Source organism: Polyodon spathula, chromosome 23, assembly GCF_017654505.1.
Source record: "Polyodon spathula isolate WHYD16114869_AA chromosome 23, ASM1765450v1, whole genome shotgun sequence".
NCBI classification, from domain to species: Eukaryota; Metazoa; Chordata; class Actinopteri; order Acipenseriformes; family Polyodontidae; genus Polyodon; species Polyodon spathula.
In genome coordinates, this window is record NC_054556.1 from 15,648,031 (window position 1) to 15,666,273 (window position 18,243).

General features: G+C 38.5%; 1 protein-coding gene across 1 annotated transcript in view; it reads right to left on the reverse strand.

Moving 5' to 3' along the window:
* The window catches only part of LOC121297749 (metabotropic glutamate receptor 7), a 171,666-nt gene that overhangs the window by 76,199 nt on the left and 77,224 nt on the right, over nt 1-18,243 (reverse strand). The window contains exon 4 of the mRNA XM_041224222.1: nt 13,831-13,971. Within this exon, the coding sequence (XP_041080156.1) occupies nt 13,831-13,971 (141 nt within the window). The remainder of the gene's footprint in view (nt 1-13,830; nt 13,972-18,243) is intronic.

An 18,243-nucleotide genomic window follows, 5' to 3' on the forward strand; every position in this document is an offset into this window, starting at 1 on the left:
CTGGTGGACCCCTGGAAGGTGCTGATGCCACTACTGCACATCAAATTGGGCCTTATGAAAAACAAGTTGTCAGTGCTCTAGATAAGGAGTCGGCAGCCTTCAAGTACCTTCAAGACTTATTCGCTAAGCTGTCTGAGGCAAAGGTCAAAGCCGGTGTCTTCGTCGGACCACAGATAAAGAAGATCCTGGAGTGCAATGAATTCCCCAAGAAGCTCACTAGTAAGGAGAAAGCGGCTTGGAACAGCTTTGTCACAGTGGTTCGGGGCTTCCTGGGCAATCACAAGGCCGAAAACTATGTGGAGCTGGTTGAGACTCTGGTGAAGAACTACGGCACAATGGGCTGTAGGATGTCCCTCAAAGTCCATATCCATGATGCTCATGTTGATAAATTCAAGGAGAACACGGGAGCATACTCGGAGGAGCAAGGTGAGAGCTTCCACCAGGATATACTGGACTTTGAACGCCGCTACCAAGGACAGTATAACGAGAACATGATGGGAGACTACATTTGGGGGCTGATTTGTGAAAGTGATTTACAGTATAATCGTAAATCCCGAAAAACTACTCACTTCTAAATCTTTTGTAGTCATTTTTGTATTACTTTAGTATAAATACATGTTAAGTTGGATTCATATGTTGTTTTTTTCTGACTTTATGTGAACGAAAAGATTGTTTTCTCATTGGAGATAGGTAAATTTCAAAATATCACTGTCCTGGTCACAAAAGCAAAGTTTGTGGGGAATAATAGCAATTTTCTATACTTTTGAGGCCTAAGCAATTAGGAAATAACACTTACTACCCAGGAACAAAAATTGTGTTACATAGTGTAACCCATGTGCAATGGTGTTTTATTTTGTAATCCAATTTCCTTATGGCGAAACAGCAGTAAATAATAACAATGTTAGCAGGCAATACATCAGCGTCAATTGCTTTGTCTTAATCCATGGGTTGGTCCTGAAATAATAATGGTTCCATTCTTTAACACCCACACGAAACACAAACATAAACACACACACACACACACACACAGTGTGTGCTCTAGTGCTCATACTGAAAATACAAAGTGTGTTACAAAGTGCAGTGATAAATAACAAACAAGTACAATATAGACACGACAAACAAAACAAACAAAACACTCATGGTTCACAATACAATTCTCCTTTCGGTCTAGCATTAACCATAGCAAAGGAACAGATCACATCACTACGTCCCCTTAAATACCATTAACCATGACACCCTTGGTTAATGAGCATGACTACTCCTCCAATCCGTGGATGCCACATCGTTTCCCTTCCGGGTCGATGACTTAGTGTACCATAGCTCCACCCCCTTTCTAGACGGCTGACTTCCACCTAACCTTGGGAATTAATTTTGGGCCATCCAGTCCAGGATACTCTGTTTCCTTTACACAGCACCCTCTCAGGTCGGGAGGGAGATCTAACACTAAGAATCATTGAATCTCTGTCACAATCATGTATTCTATTTGAATTACAAGAAAAATTTGTATGAAGCAAATTTGTTGCAGGTAGTTGGTGAAAGGTACAAATCCCCATTAAACTAGCACTTTAAAAAAGGCAGGTTTTTGAACTGGCTTCCCTTATAAGACACTATATTTCTAACACAGTATTAACAAGTTTGACTTCGCTAAATACTTTGCATACAACACGGATAACTCAAAAAAGGCACCTTTCATTGTTCACTATGAAAATAATAAGCATTAGAATATGACATCTAGAGTTGAAACACACAGCACAGTAGAGAGTTAATAATGAAAGTAGTAAGTCCCACTATTTTGAAACCGAAGTTTACCATTTAAATCCTTTACTGCATAAGACAAGATAACATTGCACTGAAGTCTTCATATACTTGAGAAAGGTAATAAATTCTGTTCACACAGTGTCCCCTGATTATATATATATATATATATATATATATATATATATATATATATATATATATATATATATATATATATATATATATATATGTGTGTGTGTGTGTGTGTGTGTGTGTGTGTGTGTGTGTGTGTGTGTGTGTGTGTGTGTGTGTGTGCGTGCGCCACAGTAAAACTTTTAAACCACTCAATGTCTTTATCTTCAGGGCTGTTTTTTTTCTAATCTTTTCAACGGAAATAGAACTGATTCCCCCCTGCTTTCACACAGATAAATACACCATGTAATTATTATGAATAGAAGAATGTGGGAAGAGTAATAGAAGCAGAGCTGTTTCAGAAAATGTTAATCACCGAACATTATTATGCATGAATTCTTAATGTGTTTGTGTTGCAACAAAATAGTCACATGTTTTATTCATGTCTTTCCAATCATATTAACTTTTAAGGGCCTGAATATACATTGCATCGCCACTTTCTTATGGCCACTTTATTAGGACTTCAAGTTCACCCTAAACATGCTAAATTGGTTTGTTTCAAGGGATTGTGGTGGACAAAAAAGTGTGAATTATATATATCATATTACTTCAATTCACTTCAATTTGACGCCGCCCTCGAATTAAAGACGCCGTCGTATTGATGCCGCAGTCATACATCAACTTTATAATAGAGGCTGCCTTTAACTGCAATACCAGCATTGTTTCTGCCCCTCAACAACCAATAAACACTCCTGATTCGCTGGTACAGTATTCCCGTGACCTTCCAACTGCCACCTAATGGGCTCTCGTTAACTGTCAGTAAATATACTGTATTCAAGCCCCAAAAACCCAAAAGAGTATAGTGCTGCAGGTTAGGGCCTCTCATGGCGGCGCTTCTAAAATGCCTTAAATCATGTAATAAAACATTGCAGCATTTGTAAAGCATAGTATTATTAATAAAGGCTGCCCTTGTTTAAGGGCTGCAGTCATTTTGATCAATTTAAAATTAAATTTTCTTTACAGCGCCACGTCCAAACTGAATTTAATACGTGTACACACACACACACACACACACACACACACACACACACACACACACACACACACACACACACACATATATATATAAAAACATGTAGAAACCCATTATGTTTAGTAAACTAGTCCAATACTGATTGTGAAAAAATTAAAAACAGTTGAAATTTAGAGACTATTGGTAGAACATTAATTACAATAGTAGACAAAGTAATAATACTGTGTAGGTTAATTTCAATAAGAAAGGATGAAAATGTAAGGGGAGGCAATATGCATGACCCCACATGCACTGCATATGATCATACATTGTGTCACTTATATAACAGTGGGTTTCCTAACACACACACGACTAATTCACAGCAGGGCCCTTCAAAGAGACAGGTAAATAGATAATTCAGTCCATTATCCCTTAACACTTGGGCAAAGACAATCCTTTCCGTAGGATAAATGAAACACAGGGAGACAGCTCACATAAATATCACTTCCTAGTGTCTCGTTAAGTGGGAGGCCTACTAAAGCAAAGAATCACACATAACAAGCAAAAACCTCAGAAACAAACCTTACTGTCCTCACAGGCAAGCAGACATTTGCCCGGCATATCCTGTGCACAAAAGACACACTTTATTGAATATGAATTGCCTGCATTAGTTTTTAACACCTTAGCCACTGTTACAGTGTCAGGATGAATTATTAACAGCACAAGGGTGAATTCCCCCGTGTACTGTGGTTTGCAGCCACACTTTTGATACTTCATCTGTTGCATTAATGCACCATTCCCTTAATAAGACTTTTTGGATGCATGGTCATATCATGTAATCATTTAGAATTGTGTATTCTCCATGATGGCAGACTTCATTGTATTCTACAGGACCAAGGATGGTCCCTTTTCAAAAGAAAGGAGACAATCTCTAACAAATTATATTTTGCTATCACCCTCTAAGACTGGCTTAACTGTGTGGGTATATTACTGTTACCCCTTTAATTGAGCAGCGACTCCAAAGGCTTATGGGAGCGCTCTACAGCTGGCAGATAATGGGCACGTGCCAGGAGAGTAGATCTGGCCATATTGTACCATACCATACAATACCATAAAATGACATTCATATAACATCCTTCATGCTCAAGCATCCCAGGGTGCTTTACAAAAAATAGACACCAAGCCAAAAGAGCTCCAAATTGCTTGCTAGTAAAAGACCAAATCAAAGAAATATGCTTTGAGCTAGATTAAAAATACTGACAGACTGATTTCCAAAGTGAAGGAGCTCAAAAACTAAAAGCACTTGCACCACAGGTTTTCAATCACTCATTTGCTGATCTCAGAGTATGAGCTGGTTTATACGGAATAAGTAACACACACACAAATAGGCAGGCACCAAAACCATGAATAGCCTGGTAAGTGAGAAACAGTGTTTTGAAGTCAATGCACTGCTGGGGAAATACAGCAAATAGACTTAGTTTGCATAAGTGTTCTTGCTGCGGCACTTTGTATTAGCTGCAATCTGTTGAAAGAAGCATCAGGGAAACCAGTAAACAAAGAGATGACAACAACCCTAGAGCCTGGGACAGCATTGACCTGAACTTAACTATATTTCTTAGGTGCCAAAAATAAATCTCATTAATTGAATGTAAATGGTCCTCAAAAGTCAAAGCAAGATCGACAACAACTCCCGGATTCCTATTTGAGGCAAAAACCAAAAGACGGTGATTGAAACAAAAAATACAACCGGAATTCTGAGACATTAGGGTCTGCACCTCAGAATGACAATGGGACAGCATAGAGAGTGCTGCATCAGTGTACGTATGTGTGTGAGTGTCATCTGCATATCTGCGTGTCATCTGCATAAAAATGAATGCTACATACACAGACAGAAGACCCACCTCCGTACAACTGGAGGAGAAAGAACCAATTACAAAATGGAGCCCTGAGGCACACCACAACACACCTCCATACAACTGGAGGAGAAAGTACCCAATTAGAAACTGGTGCCACTGAGTGAAACAGGACTCAACCATGGTAGGGCTGTGCCAGATAGTCCTAACATGGGGCTCCAGGTGCTCTAATGGTCCACAATGTCAAAGGCCCTGAAAGATCTGAAAGTAAATGTATAGAATATGAACCAGTATCTAAAGCAAGAAGATGGTCATTGCAGTCTCTGTGCCGCGCTGTGTTTCTCAAACAGGTCATTGTGATTTTGTAAAATCTTTGAAATTGTTGCATGTTGCGTTTATATTTTTGTTCTGTGTACATTAGCCATATGCACATTAATGCAGAATTTAGTTTTGACGCCCAGACACACAGATTCCCTTAGATTCTGATATTGATTATTTTGTGGTGAAGTATTGTATGTACTCCCGTACCAAAAAAATGCAAGGATCAAGCTGGGATCAAGTCAGACATGCCCAACCATAAATGCAAAGCAAGAACTAGGCAGTGATGATACAAGGATAAGGTAGGATTGCACGCATGCTTGGATGAGGCAATAAATGCATTGACCAGACAAAGTATATCCAAAATTCAAGATTATAAAAAATCACTGCAAGGATTCTGAATGCTTTGTGCATGGCATGTATGAAATCCTTGATCCTTGCATTGTATTTGCATAGTCTGGCTATAAATGTACTTGTTATGGTCTTGATCCTAGCCTGGTGTGTTTGGTTTGGTAGGGGCTTAAATGCACTTAAAGTTTCAGAGATATAGATGCATGCAGAAATTGTGACATACAGACAGAAAGCCTCAAATTTACTCCAGATTCTGACACTATCAATAATTAAGTATTAAAGAATGTCCATAGCTAGTTTTCACAAATGGGTAAGTAATTCTCTAGATATAAGTAAAATTGTGTGCTATGTGGTACTAGCTGAAGATAATAAATAGTATAAAGGAGCAAGAGCTTGGATATACAACTGTTGATTTTATTACTAAATGTTTGATTTATGGAAAATATTAATATAAAAATGCAGATGTTAAACCGTGGCTAACATTGGAGTATGCTCAAGGGGTAGCACAGGGTACATTTTCTCAGGTTATACCAGTATTAATATGCTATGATATAAGTAGGTTTGTTCCTTTTCAACACTTACTTTTCAGCTGCTCTTTATTGAAACATTATGAAACGTGTTAATTGTGCAATAGGTTGCACAGGCTTTGCTACTAATGCAATCATTTTCCATGTATTATTTGCTCCTGACCAGCAGCTGACAAAATGTGGCCGGAGTGGAGATATCTAAGCTAGGGGAAAACCACAGCAAATGAAACAGGTGTCAATTATACTTGATGCTTTCCTATTGTTGTCTTTGGATAATATCCTCGCCGCACTCAACCACAGCTCAGCTGGTCAGAAATGACTTCTACACTGAAAGTGGCTTTACCTGTTCTATAATACACAGGGTTCATGGCGTTCCATGAGCCCTAATCAAATATGTACTCTAAGACATTAAGTGATTTAGCAGGAGATTTTGTGTGCCGTAAAAATGAAACATTAAAAGGGGCAAGGCTAGATAACAGGAAATTGGGACCACACTGGTCTCACCTGCAGGCAGTGCACTGCAATACATTCTCTACCACATACAGCAGCTGCTACAGAATGCCAGAACAATCGCTTTTCTTCCACATTGTGTCAAGATAGTACCCCCATTAAGGTTTTTATTGATTTTTCTGCCTTTTCTGATAACCCTCTCAAATCCTAAAGACACTTCTGCTACAAAAATCAACTCACATTCACAGATAACAGCTGTGTTCAGTTTCATTACAGCACAGACCTGTCAGCAGACACCTTTGTGGGCTTTGTTGAGCCAACCCACCCAAATGATTTCATTTGGATTCAGAGGTTGTCACCATTTAACCAATGTCTGTAGTGTAAGGTGGGAAATGCATATACATCTGTAGTGAAGCACACTGAAAGCAAGGAGGACATTTGTTCCCTTTTTTTCTTCTCTGCCCCTGTTCGTACTGAAAAACATGGTGTGTATAATGTCTCAGAGCTCAGAACATTGCCTGGGGCTAGCATCTTCCTTTTTAATCAAGCTGCCTACCATTGTTTCTAAGCTTTGTGTCACTCACAGGAAAAAAAGCATCTTTTCAAAAGATGAATGCAAAATTATTTCAGAATATGAACATCCACAAGTCCAGAGACTTACTTTATAAAAAGAAAGACCCCACCTTTGACAAAACGCCCACAGCTGGTGAATGTATGAGAGTACCATTTCCTACTGACCCATAATAATGAGGCAAGCCAAGTACTGTACCAAGAATCTTAACCTAGTCATAACAATATTTTTAATTAGCCTCAGTGAATCAGTACCTCAGTCTCCAGTGCCTCAATACACTACAGACTCAAACACCTTCCATAACTTGTACTAAAGAATGTTTTTAATATCCCAATGGTACAAATGTAAGTGTAATAACCAGACATACAGACCACCTCCAATTGCCCACAGATTCTGATACTATTAATCATGTAAAACAATTGTTTTTAACAAGGTCCATCAATTGTATAAGCAGATTTTTAATATATGTAATACCCTGAAGTGTGACATACAACTTAGATGAAAAAAAAAAAAAAACATATTAAAAAACAGGCACTATGATACATGTTTGTTGGTTTTATTAATAAAGTAAAACACCATACTTTTTTAACATACTTTACCACACCACTCTCTGTGGCTTTCACTATGCCTTATTACACTTTGATATACAGTGCTACCCCATTCTAACACAGTTGTCGGGGTCCATAATTGGAGACTGCGGAATTTGTATTTCACCTTAATGAATATTGGCATTTTTGTACCCAAAATGATTTACAATGGCCAAATTAATATTGTAGCGTATGGTGGAAAATGAAGGAAGGAGACACACATAATATGCAGGTATTTGAATCCATGGTTTATTGGGATGATTATTCCTGGTCCCTGTTTGCCTGGGCAACACCAAAAGCAACAAACAGTCTTGCACTCTCACACAGCAGCTTGTCTCAGCTCTGTCCAGGCTTTCAAGTCCCTGCCTACCTGGATATCAATCAATCCCAGCTGAGGCAAGCTTACCACTTCCCTGCTTACACACACACACACACACACACACACACACACACACACACACACACACACACACACACACACACACACACACACACACACACGCGGTCTGTAGACCAGTACTTTCTTGTGAAGAAAAATATGTACACACAGTTCTCCCCTTCATTTTTAAAAGTACAGTTTTTTTTTTGTTTTTTTTTACGATATGCTATACTAGACTAAGTAGTGTGGCTCATAACTTTACAGACTGGCTAGCTCACTAGTCTTTTCAGCATCAATCTAGGAATCAAAAAGCAGCAGCTTCAAGCCCTCAAAAAAACTTACACAGTATTGCAGGGAAATCAAAATCAAGTAAAACTAGACAAAAACATAGCACTCCTGTGGGAATAATCTGAGCACTGAGCCAGAATGCCTCAAAGCTACAGGTCTTTATCATTCACAAATCTAAAAGACACAATGATATTTTTAAGATAGATAGCTGGATAGATGATATTATCTTATGCTATGAAGGGCTACGATTATTCCACAGCTAAGAATACATATTTACAACAGAAAGAATAACAATGACAAAAATATTTGCCTGAAATTAAGTAAGCGCATGTATTTTGTCCTTGGACCTCAAGGCAATTTTTTCTCTTTTAGCATATGGTGTAAGTTAAGGGGCTATGTTTATTTGGGCTGGTGGTAGATACAGAAAAGTGCATCTACTAATTGGGTCTATTTCACAAAACTCAAACTCACACCATAGGTCTGTTTTGCTTAAAGAAAAATATGTATGCACGGAATATACTTTTGGCTTCTTTAATTCTAGACCAGTTCCATGGATGTCAATTATTATTTAATTAATCAAAAAGACAAAGAAATTACATTTGAATCATGAAATGCAGTCATTATTTGTGAATAGGACCATTCATGCAGTGTTGGGGTGTAATGTGTTACTAATACATTTCTGTAATCTGATTACATATTTCATTAACTAATAACTGCAGCCACTAATTCTGCCTGTATACGAGTGAATTATCCCACCTCTGACCGATGTTTTGAAACATACATTTGTACTTTTAATATAAATAACATTGAAAAATAACTGGTTTCTAACTTTTTAAAAAAAATTTATTTGATGTTAATGCCTGCGCAAACATGATACAAATGAGACAAATGTCCGCCCACAATACACTTCTCAAGATGGTTCTGTTGGTGGTAATCCTGTTAGTGTGTGTGGCAAAGTGCCCACCCCTGTGTGTATTTTGTGTTATATGTTGTTCCACATCGCCTGGGGTTGCAAGCCGATCTGCATCGCCTGGGGTACACTGGAACTGCTTTGCCAGGGGTTGCAGTCAGCTCTGCTTGGCCGCAGGGGTCAGTGTGGCCGGAGCCCCACCAGAGGGAGCTGCCAGCTATGAAAAAGGGGGGAGAGGTCAGGAGACCACCTTTCCCCGCAGCAATTTCGCTGCAGGAGTTCTGGGGGCTGGAGTCCCCCCAGAGGGAGCTGCCGGCTATAAAGGGGGGAGAGGTCAGGAGACCACCTTCCCCCGCAGCAGTTTCGCTGCCGGAGATCTTGGGGGAGGTCTGGAGACCACCAACCCCAGCAACTTTTCCGCTGCTGGTCTTTCCCCGGCTGAAGGAGTCAGTCTGGGAGCTATCCGAACGTCTGCTGACAGCCGCACCATTGGCAGCATTTCCGCTGCCAGTGGTACAGCGGGAGGAGAGATTCGCCCCACTCTCAGCACGTCTGCTAACAGCATGGCCCGTAGCAGCCTGGCTACTGGCAACATTGCTGCCAATCAGTCCCTTAAAGTCCCTGTTCTTGGCCCAGGACTTTGAGTGAGACTTTTGGGATTTTAAGGGGGGAGGTGGCCATTGAGGCCATGTGTGCTTTGCACAAAGGGGGGTATATGTGGCAAAGTGCCTGCCCCTGTGTGTATTTTGTGTTGTATGTTTGTGTGTGTTAATGTTGGTGTATTCATTGGTACACGGGATATAAACGGGTCTGTGTAACACAAGTGTTTAAAATGTATATTTGTATTTAGGCAGGAGGATTGCACAGCACTTCACGTGCAAGTAAAAAGTAATAATATGTGAGCATGGGGAATTGCACTTTATTAATTCACATGCAGTTGTACCGTGACTCCAACTGAATGATTGATTAGCAATCGAGTCTCGGTACAGCTGCATAAAAGCAGCATGTTTTCACTCACTCAGGGTTGTGTGTTCGGTGAGTGGAGAACGGGACTGGAGACGGAGGTAATAATAATAGTAATATTAATAATCGTTAAAAATATCTGCTCACCGTGTTTGTCTGTGTAGTCTGTTTTATTCATCTCTTTGTTTTGGCGAATGTGCCATGTCCTGTGTGTTTTTGTTTGTTATAGCCTTTTTATTTACTGTTCTGTTCTTTCATTAAATGCTGAGCGCAAGCAAGTGCTCACCTCCACCCAGCTCCACCTCTCTGTCATTTATTTCCTGGTTCCTGTTTCTGGTCTGACATCCCCCACTCTGGCTGTCTTTGTGACAGTGTGTTTGTATTTTGTCTTCCATTGTTTTTACAAAATCACAATCAAACCTATTAAATACCACCCACTTATCATCACTACACTGACAGAATATAATTGTCAATGGAGCCAAGCTCCTTATAAGATAAGATTTGTAGTTGAAACTATCAGTCCTGACACAGTCAACTCTGCTATTGCCACGTAGTCCCTTTTTTTTACTCCTATGGCCTCTTTGGCACATGGGAGTGAAACTGACCTGCAGCACAGTAATTGATAGGGTACCAGGAAGATACAAAGAAGAAGCCATTAGCTTCAGAGTTGCCATGGCAATTGCACATAAAGGGTCTGAAAGTCTGCTTCTGCAATGTATTACATCACCGCTATGTTTGCAATGCAAGTTCACTGGCTCATAAAAAAACACCATGAAGCACTAAAGTTGTTTTTTTTTTATTAATCTTTTTTATTATTTTTGTTTCTCTATACTGAGTTGGACATTTGATTCTTAAATGCTTGAAAAGTATGTGTATATATATATATATATATATATATATATATATATATATATATATATATATATATATATATATATATATATATATATATATATATATTGTATGATTGATTGTACTGTCTGCTTTAACACTGTTCACACTGTTTCAGTCTAATTAATGGCAGTTCTACCAAGTTACATGTAGGTAATTATCTCTGTTGTATTAATGCTTGAGATGAATGTGGTGTAACATTGCAGTGTTAGAAATGTTGCACGCTTCAACTGTGTCTTCTTTTCTGATGCTTTCCTTTCTAGAAACTTTTAATTTTGGGGGAGTGTGGCAGGCTGGTGAGTGGATAGAGGCCCAGAGACAGTCTGGAGTTCAAAAAAATAACTATTTTATTATAAACACAAAAATGAAAGGGCACAAGGGCCAAAACAAAGCAATTTAAACACAAAATAAACAAAATAAAGCAAAAATACACTCGCAAAAATAAAGGTTTCCAGGCTGGGCAATGCCTTCACTGGATTCAAAACATTCAAAAATCACCAAAACCAAAACCAAAACCAAAACCAAAACCAAAACCAAAACCAAAACCAAAACCAAAACCAAAACCAAAACCTGCTTCCTCACCTCCCCCCTCCTAAATGAAAAGCAGAGGCCTCCTTTTATGTCAGGTGGCTGGGCACTGATTGATCGTTAATTAAACTAATCATCTAATCAACCCCAGCCACCTGAACACAATGAACCAAAACAGGTAGGGGAATTTAACCCCATCCCTGCCAATTTCTAAAGAGCAGAGCTGTGCTCTGCCACAGGGAGAAAAAGGCATTCCCTTTAAAAGGAGTTCCTCACTTTTAAGATAACACTAACCTGTAATTGGAAGCAGAGCCCCGGGTGCAATAAGCACTGTGTGCACTGCTGATAGTGGTCTGTAAGGTAGACACACAACGATCCCTGGATTTTTACTGCTATGTATTGCTACTACTTGGAGTTTGTTTTAACATTCCGTTACTATCGCTACTTCAACCTTATTTGTAATTTTGCACTAGGAATTGCATCAGCTATTGGACTATTTGAAAGCTGAATTGCAAAGGAAAGTCTTTTTAGTTAACATGAATGCTAGTAGCGTGCTTTGGCTGTTTTAGAGACTTACGTAGCAAAACACATTGGTTACTGTTGCTAGGTGCTGTGTGCCTATGCTAGGGTGGGTGGGGCCTGTGATAGCACGACATGTTGTAATGATACAGAAAGACATTTTAATGGCAGTAACCAATCAGTTCAAGACTGATTTATGACAAATACATGTGAATAAAAATATCAAAACAAATGCTGTAATATTGAAAAAGATCTTGCAGGAATACGTTTAAGTTCACACCAGAGTCTGTACAGTAACAATTTAATGCTGTATAAATATATGGAGTCATATATAAATTATATATAACAATAATGAAAACATTGTGTTTTTGTTGTTGTTGTTGTTGTTGTTTTTAATAGGATGCATATTAATACTGCATTCATATTGTCATGAGACAGCTGAACAAATAATCCATTGTTATTTAACAGTACTTGTACTAGAACCGAATCATTGCACTACTGGAAATACAAAAGGTCACCTTCCACCCCTCCACAGCACATTCTTAGCATTTAATTATATAACAATAACAAGATCTTGTTTTCTTACACTACGAATCTGATATATCTAAAATGAATATTGGAGAAACAAATGTGATCAAATATGAACGCATTTGAGCTTTACATGTGCAACAAACAAGAACTACAAAAAATAAAAATACTCACGATTGATATCACATTATGAAATTGATATTGCTTCATTAAATGAAATACAGCATTTTCTGTTGTTGCCTATGAAATATGACAGAAAACGTATAAAGAACTAATTCAAGTAGATCAGTGATTAAATGATTTTGATTAAGTGGGGAGAAAGTACAATTTACTACTGATGAGTTAATAATACTGACATCAGCATGAGACCCATGATTGCCTCTTGACAACAAAGCTGGCTCTTCAGGTGAATGGTCCTCTCTGAACCATTTGGTTTGAGGTTCACTTCCAGTCTTTGCTTTTTCATTTAACTCAATGGGCTGAGATTCCAAATCATTACATTGGTATACATAGTACTACTTGCTGCAGTAGGAGGTTATATGTATTTAAGTTCTGTTAAAGCTAAGGAATGAATAACAAAAACATGTACAAATGATCATTTTGAGATACTGGATATAGAGAAAGCTACTTTCTTTTCTTCATGGGCTTACAACAACTAGTATGCAAATGGGAACACTTGTGCCACCTGAGCCAAATAGGCATATTCCTGCTACCAAGTGCAGCAGAAGTCTATTTGGCTCCATTACCTAGAAAGTTACAGTGCTTACAACAGCCAGTATGTAAATTGGGAACAGATTTTGCTTATGCTTGTCACAAACGTTATACCAATTGATCTTTTCTCATTTCTTAGCAGTTCAAGATACAATCTTGTCTTAATTTGCAAAAGGGGTAGAGTCTGCAAGCACAGTTTTCCTGTTTTTACTTTCTTTCCAGTGAAACATCATTCAATTTCTAAAACCTTTTTTTTTTTTTAAGAGCATTCCCTTTTATTAAGATTCTACTAATAAAAGATGGAATGAAAGACCATTTTCTTCATCAAATTGTCAAAGTCCAATCTTTCTGGCAGCCTTTACTTTTCAATGGTAAGTTGAAAATTGAAATCCTGCTTTGAAAAAAGACAAATAAAAGCAACTGTCCAACTCCTGGGTGTATTTCCCTCCATTCCTATTGTCTACATAATCTGATAAAAAAATCCATTTATTTTTTCAATTTGTTTCCGACAATACCTATTTTTTTCAGAGCTCAAACTTCAACGCCTGCCTGTCCCTCGAAGTTAAGAAAGTTACCTGTGCATTTACGATCTGTGTCTTCCTTCTTTGAGCCACTCATTGTTAGCTTGCAGTTGAAATTTTCTTCCCAGTACTCGGCGAACCACACATTTCTACGGTTGTTCTCCAGAGTCCGTGAAGTGAAGTAAACATCAAATCCTAAGAAAGAAAAGGAAAGCATTAATGGAAGCAGCTTAAACCCTGTCACAAAATCCCTGCATTTGGTTTGATCAGATACATTGCTATTATTAGGACTTGTCTGCCTGCATTTGGCACCACTCGATTGGATTTGTCATTGTAGGACTTGTTCTCTAGGTGTACCTTGATTACTCTGAAAGCCTGAATGAATGCCGTAGTTTACTGTACGTAAGCATTGTTGCAGATTAAGTCCATCCTATAATGCTGTACTTGCATCATGATGATAATGGGTATTTTCAAGATGATAATTTGCCCAGATACTGTCCCTGAATCTTAAAGCACCTCTATGACATGAATAGAGCTCTCAAACACATCTTGTGTCAATAAATATAACTTTTTCATCAGAGTGAAACCAGTAACCTGCCCTTGTACAACCTAGTGGATGTAAGAAACACACCAGTAAGGAATACTACATAAAACAGTGTTGCATGGGAACAGGTTAACACACTCTGGTGTAATACCTGCACTTAGAGAGAAGACATGTTTGAGAGCTCTATAGAGACAGTAGGTGTGCTCTTAACTTAAAAAGTCACCAGGATGTAAAATAGAAACCGATACACAAAATATTTCCAAACAACAAGAAGAATACATTAGTTAAGATTGATGTGATATTTCAGATCTGGACCAGGCTCATGGTTAACAGTATATTGCCTCCAGAAATGAGCCCAGTGTCTGATATAGAAGCTGATAAAAGTGAAGTGGAAGGTATACTCTAAAGACAATTAGTATGTTATAGCCCTGAGCTATAATGAATACAGCATTGATGCCTGAAACAGAGTATAGAATGTTTTCCATTTGTAGTGGAAGAATATTCCCTTGAAACAAGTCTATTGGTAAGATGTATACAACACAATGGCTTATACACAAATTAGTCCTACTAGTTTTATGAAAAATGTGTTCACCATAACTTACATTAATCAGTATAAAAATGAGATACAGTGATGTATTCCTTAGTGTATCCCCAGATTTAAGTAGATACACCTTCATTATATCCCCACCTGCAGTCATTGTACAGGATAAATACTGCATGGGTGTGTTTTACCTTGTGTTAGTGCTGCTGTAAAAAGATCCCCCAGCTGGGTAGGCTTCCCTTCTTTAAAAATCTACCACATGTCACACCATCTCTCTTACATGTGAACAACAAATCTCTTTCATAGCACTTGCCAAAAGGGATTACACTCTTGCTTGGGGTAAAACATTTCTGAAACTAATTCAAGCACAAAAGACAGAATTATCTTCACCTAACAAAACAACTGTATCACCAGATAGCATAAGCTGTCATTTTAGCATATTTTAAGTTGCAGAAAACATGGATTTTGATATCTGGTATGACACACTGTTAAAGACATATTTGTTTGCAAGCCATGCTCTCAGTTAGTGTGCAATTTCTTGGTCATGTCACCTTTAGGATGAAATTGTCCCCACCCCTTCACAACGTCTTTCCTGTTAATAACCAACCAACTGCTTCCTCTATTGACTGACATGCTTTCAACCAGTAGCATGCTTTGACCGAGAAGACACGACTGAGGTGAAATAATCCAGGAAGTGTAATAGATGTCCTGAGAATAAGCTGAGAACTTTCTTTAACTAAATACCAAGTCACCAAAACAAATACACAGAACATGTGTTTCTTTCAAAACTGCATATTTGAGACCTATTTCATGAGTGGAAGTACACAACGTATTTACAGAATTATTTTGTCAGCTGTTATTACTTTAAATGCACAGTTTACTGCAGACTCTACATGTAAAATGGATGGATGTCACCAACTATAAATATTAACTCTATCTGAAAAAAACAAAACAGATATCACCAGAGAGTTCAGCAGTCAGGAAGAGATATGAAAAAATGATGGAAATGTAATTTCAAATGATCCATTACAGAAAAGCCTACATTTATAATTTAAATTATAGATGTATTTTTAATGGAATAGGCTTTTAGATTTATGACATGTTTTTAAAATGCAGATTTCTTCAAAGCAGGCCAAGGAATTAAAAAAGTAATTGCAAACACTAGTTCTGCATTATTTGTTTGACCGTACTCAAAATGTGTGTTGCTACTCTGTGACGGAAATATGAGTTCTGGTGATGAATCTTCCTCCCAACCTGTAAGGGCGCTAAAGAACGAGAGGAGAAGTATCTGGAAGGGCTGGCCTGACAGTTCGTTTCCGGGTCAGGGAAGTGGGTCAGCCTAGAAAGAAGCGAGGCTCTGTTGTAAGACCGTATTGATTTTAAAGGTAAACGAGAGGCAGCTGCAAATAATAAGGCAGCTGCAACCGTTTACCTAGATATCATGCTGGATTACATATAGGGGCCAGGGTAACGCTGATCTTTTCCTTCGTTTGGGTAGAACTTTTGGAGGAAGAAGGAACGAGAGTGGAGCTCGCAGTATTTTTGTGATATACCCGTTGTGTTTGTTTCACTGTAGACAGTTAGAGCACTACTCCGGAGCTGTCGCAAAGGGTCAGCACAGTCCGGAGCACCCCTGCACACCACCGTATCCGTGTATTCACCATGCACCCTCACGTCTGCACTCATCCAGGACTGGTGACTGTGGGTTCATTTTTGTTCTGGACTGTGCCCTGTTTTGTTATCCCCGCGCTTTACACATTGTTGTGTATCGCCAGGGATTTATTATTTTACGGTCACCAGACCTGGATTATAAATAAAAGCACCTTTTCCCTGGAAACTGTTGTCTGCCTGTCACTCCTGTATCGCATCACCGCTACACCTGTTCCTCTCCACTAGCCATTTTGCCACATACTCATAGACAAAGTTACCTATTTTTAAATGAGATATGTGGACATAAACATTTTTATCTTAGTAGGGAAAAAAAAATTAATTATGCCATAGTTTAAAAGTGTTTATAAACATTATCTTGGATTAAACAGTGCTTTGAAAAGTGACAATGAACTCCTAACCATCTGCTACTATATGAGAAAAGCTTTGATGAACACCAAAATATTTAAAAACTGTTTTGAAAAATTTGTGAACAAAACATTCCTTAAAAGCCTATGAAAAGGGCTCAGTGTATTAGTGTGAAAATTCAATAGTAAACCGTGATCACTTCATTTCTACCAAGTAAAAAACTTACTGTACTTATTATTCACAATAGCCCTCCCAAGACTAAAACGGGAACCACAAATCAAAAAACACTTCTGTTTATCAGTAGGGTTGTTCCCAAACGGAGTGATAGAAAGATGTTTTTCTTCTGAAGTCTGCATTATTTACCCCCTAGCATGATGTTAATAGGCTCATGATGTTCCCCTCGTGGCTTGGCATTCAGAAATCAGATTGTAAAGCCACAGGCCTGGATTCTGCTTCGCAACTGCTTTCTGATTCAAAGCAATCCATTCTTAGCTCTACAGCCCTGTTGTGCAGCATCCTAATGAGAAGAGAAAAAAACATCTTCTTATAGGACAAGGCGCTTTACAACTGGTAAACTTGAACACAATCCTATTACAATTCTGCCTTTCGCCACTGGTACCTTCAATAAGCACAGCAGTGATCTGAGAAAGATGTGGACTTTGACAAATATTTATATTCTGTATGTCAGACAGTGGGGTTTAAATATACAGGTGACCTTGGCGACAGACGAGCCAACAGTCCCTAGCAACTGACTTAATAGTTTGTACAAGCATCCTGCAGGTCGAAAGCAGTTTCACAGCGGCCTAAACAAGATCTCTGCTGTCTGTCCTCTGAAAAAGGGTTCTTCAATGTTTTATTCAAGAATGATAACTTTCAATGCTAGCGGCTCTTAGGTACCATTCAGGTCTTCCAAGGACTTTTCTTTGAAGTCTGACTGCAAAAGCATGCTAGAAACCCAAAGACATGTATATCTCACTGCAATAGTAATTTTATCAGAAGATAAAAAAATAAATAATTAAATAATAATTGTGAAATGCGAAAAAAATTTCAGCATGCTTTTTTTATCTTCTAAAGTGTAACTTGTCAGCTTCATTCCTAATTAATAACATACAAAGAGAATGGGGCCCCACACTCAACCGGACTGCCGTGAGTTTTAATGTGCCGCTAGATTTCATGTTTTAGTTACGTGCGTGCAAAACGCTCAGAGGTGCCTCATATAGCACCAGCAACATTAAATTCTGGTGCCAGTAGACATATTTACATTTTTTTATTCCTTAGTAACCACAGATGATAGTTTCTCATTGCGTGTGGACTAGTCACATGACCCTCTCACCCCATCAACTACACCACCAGAGACAAGATTTGT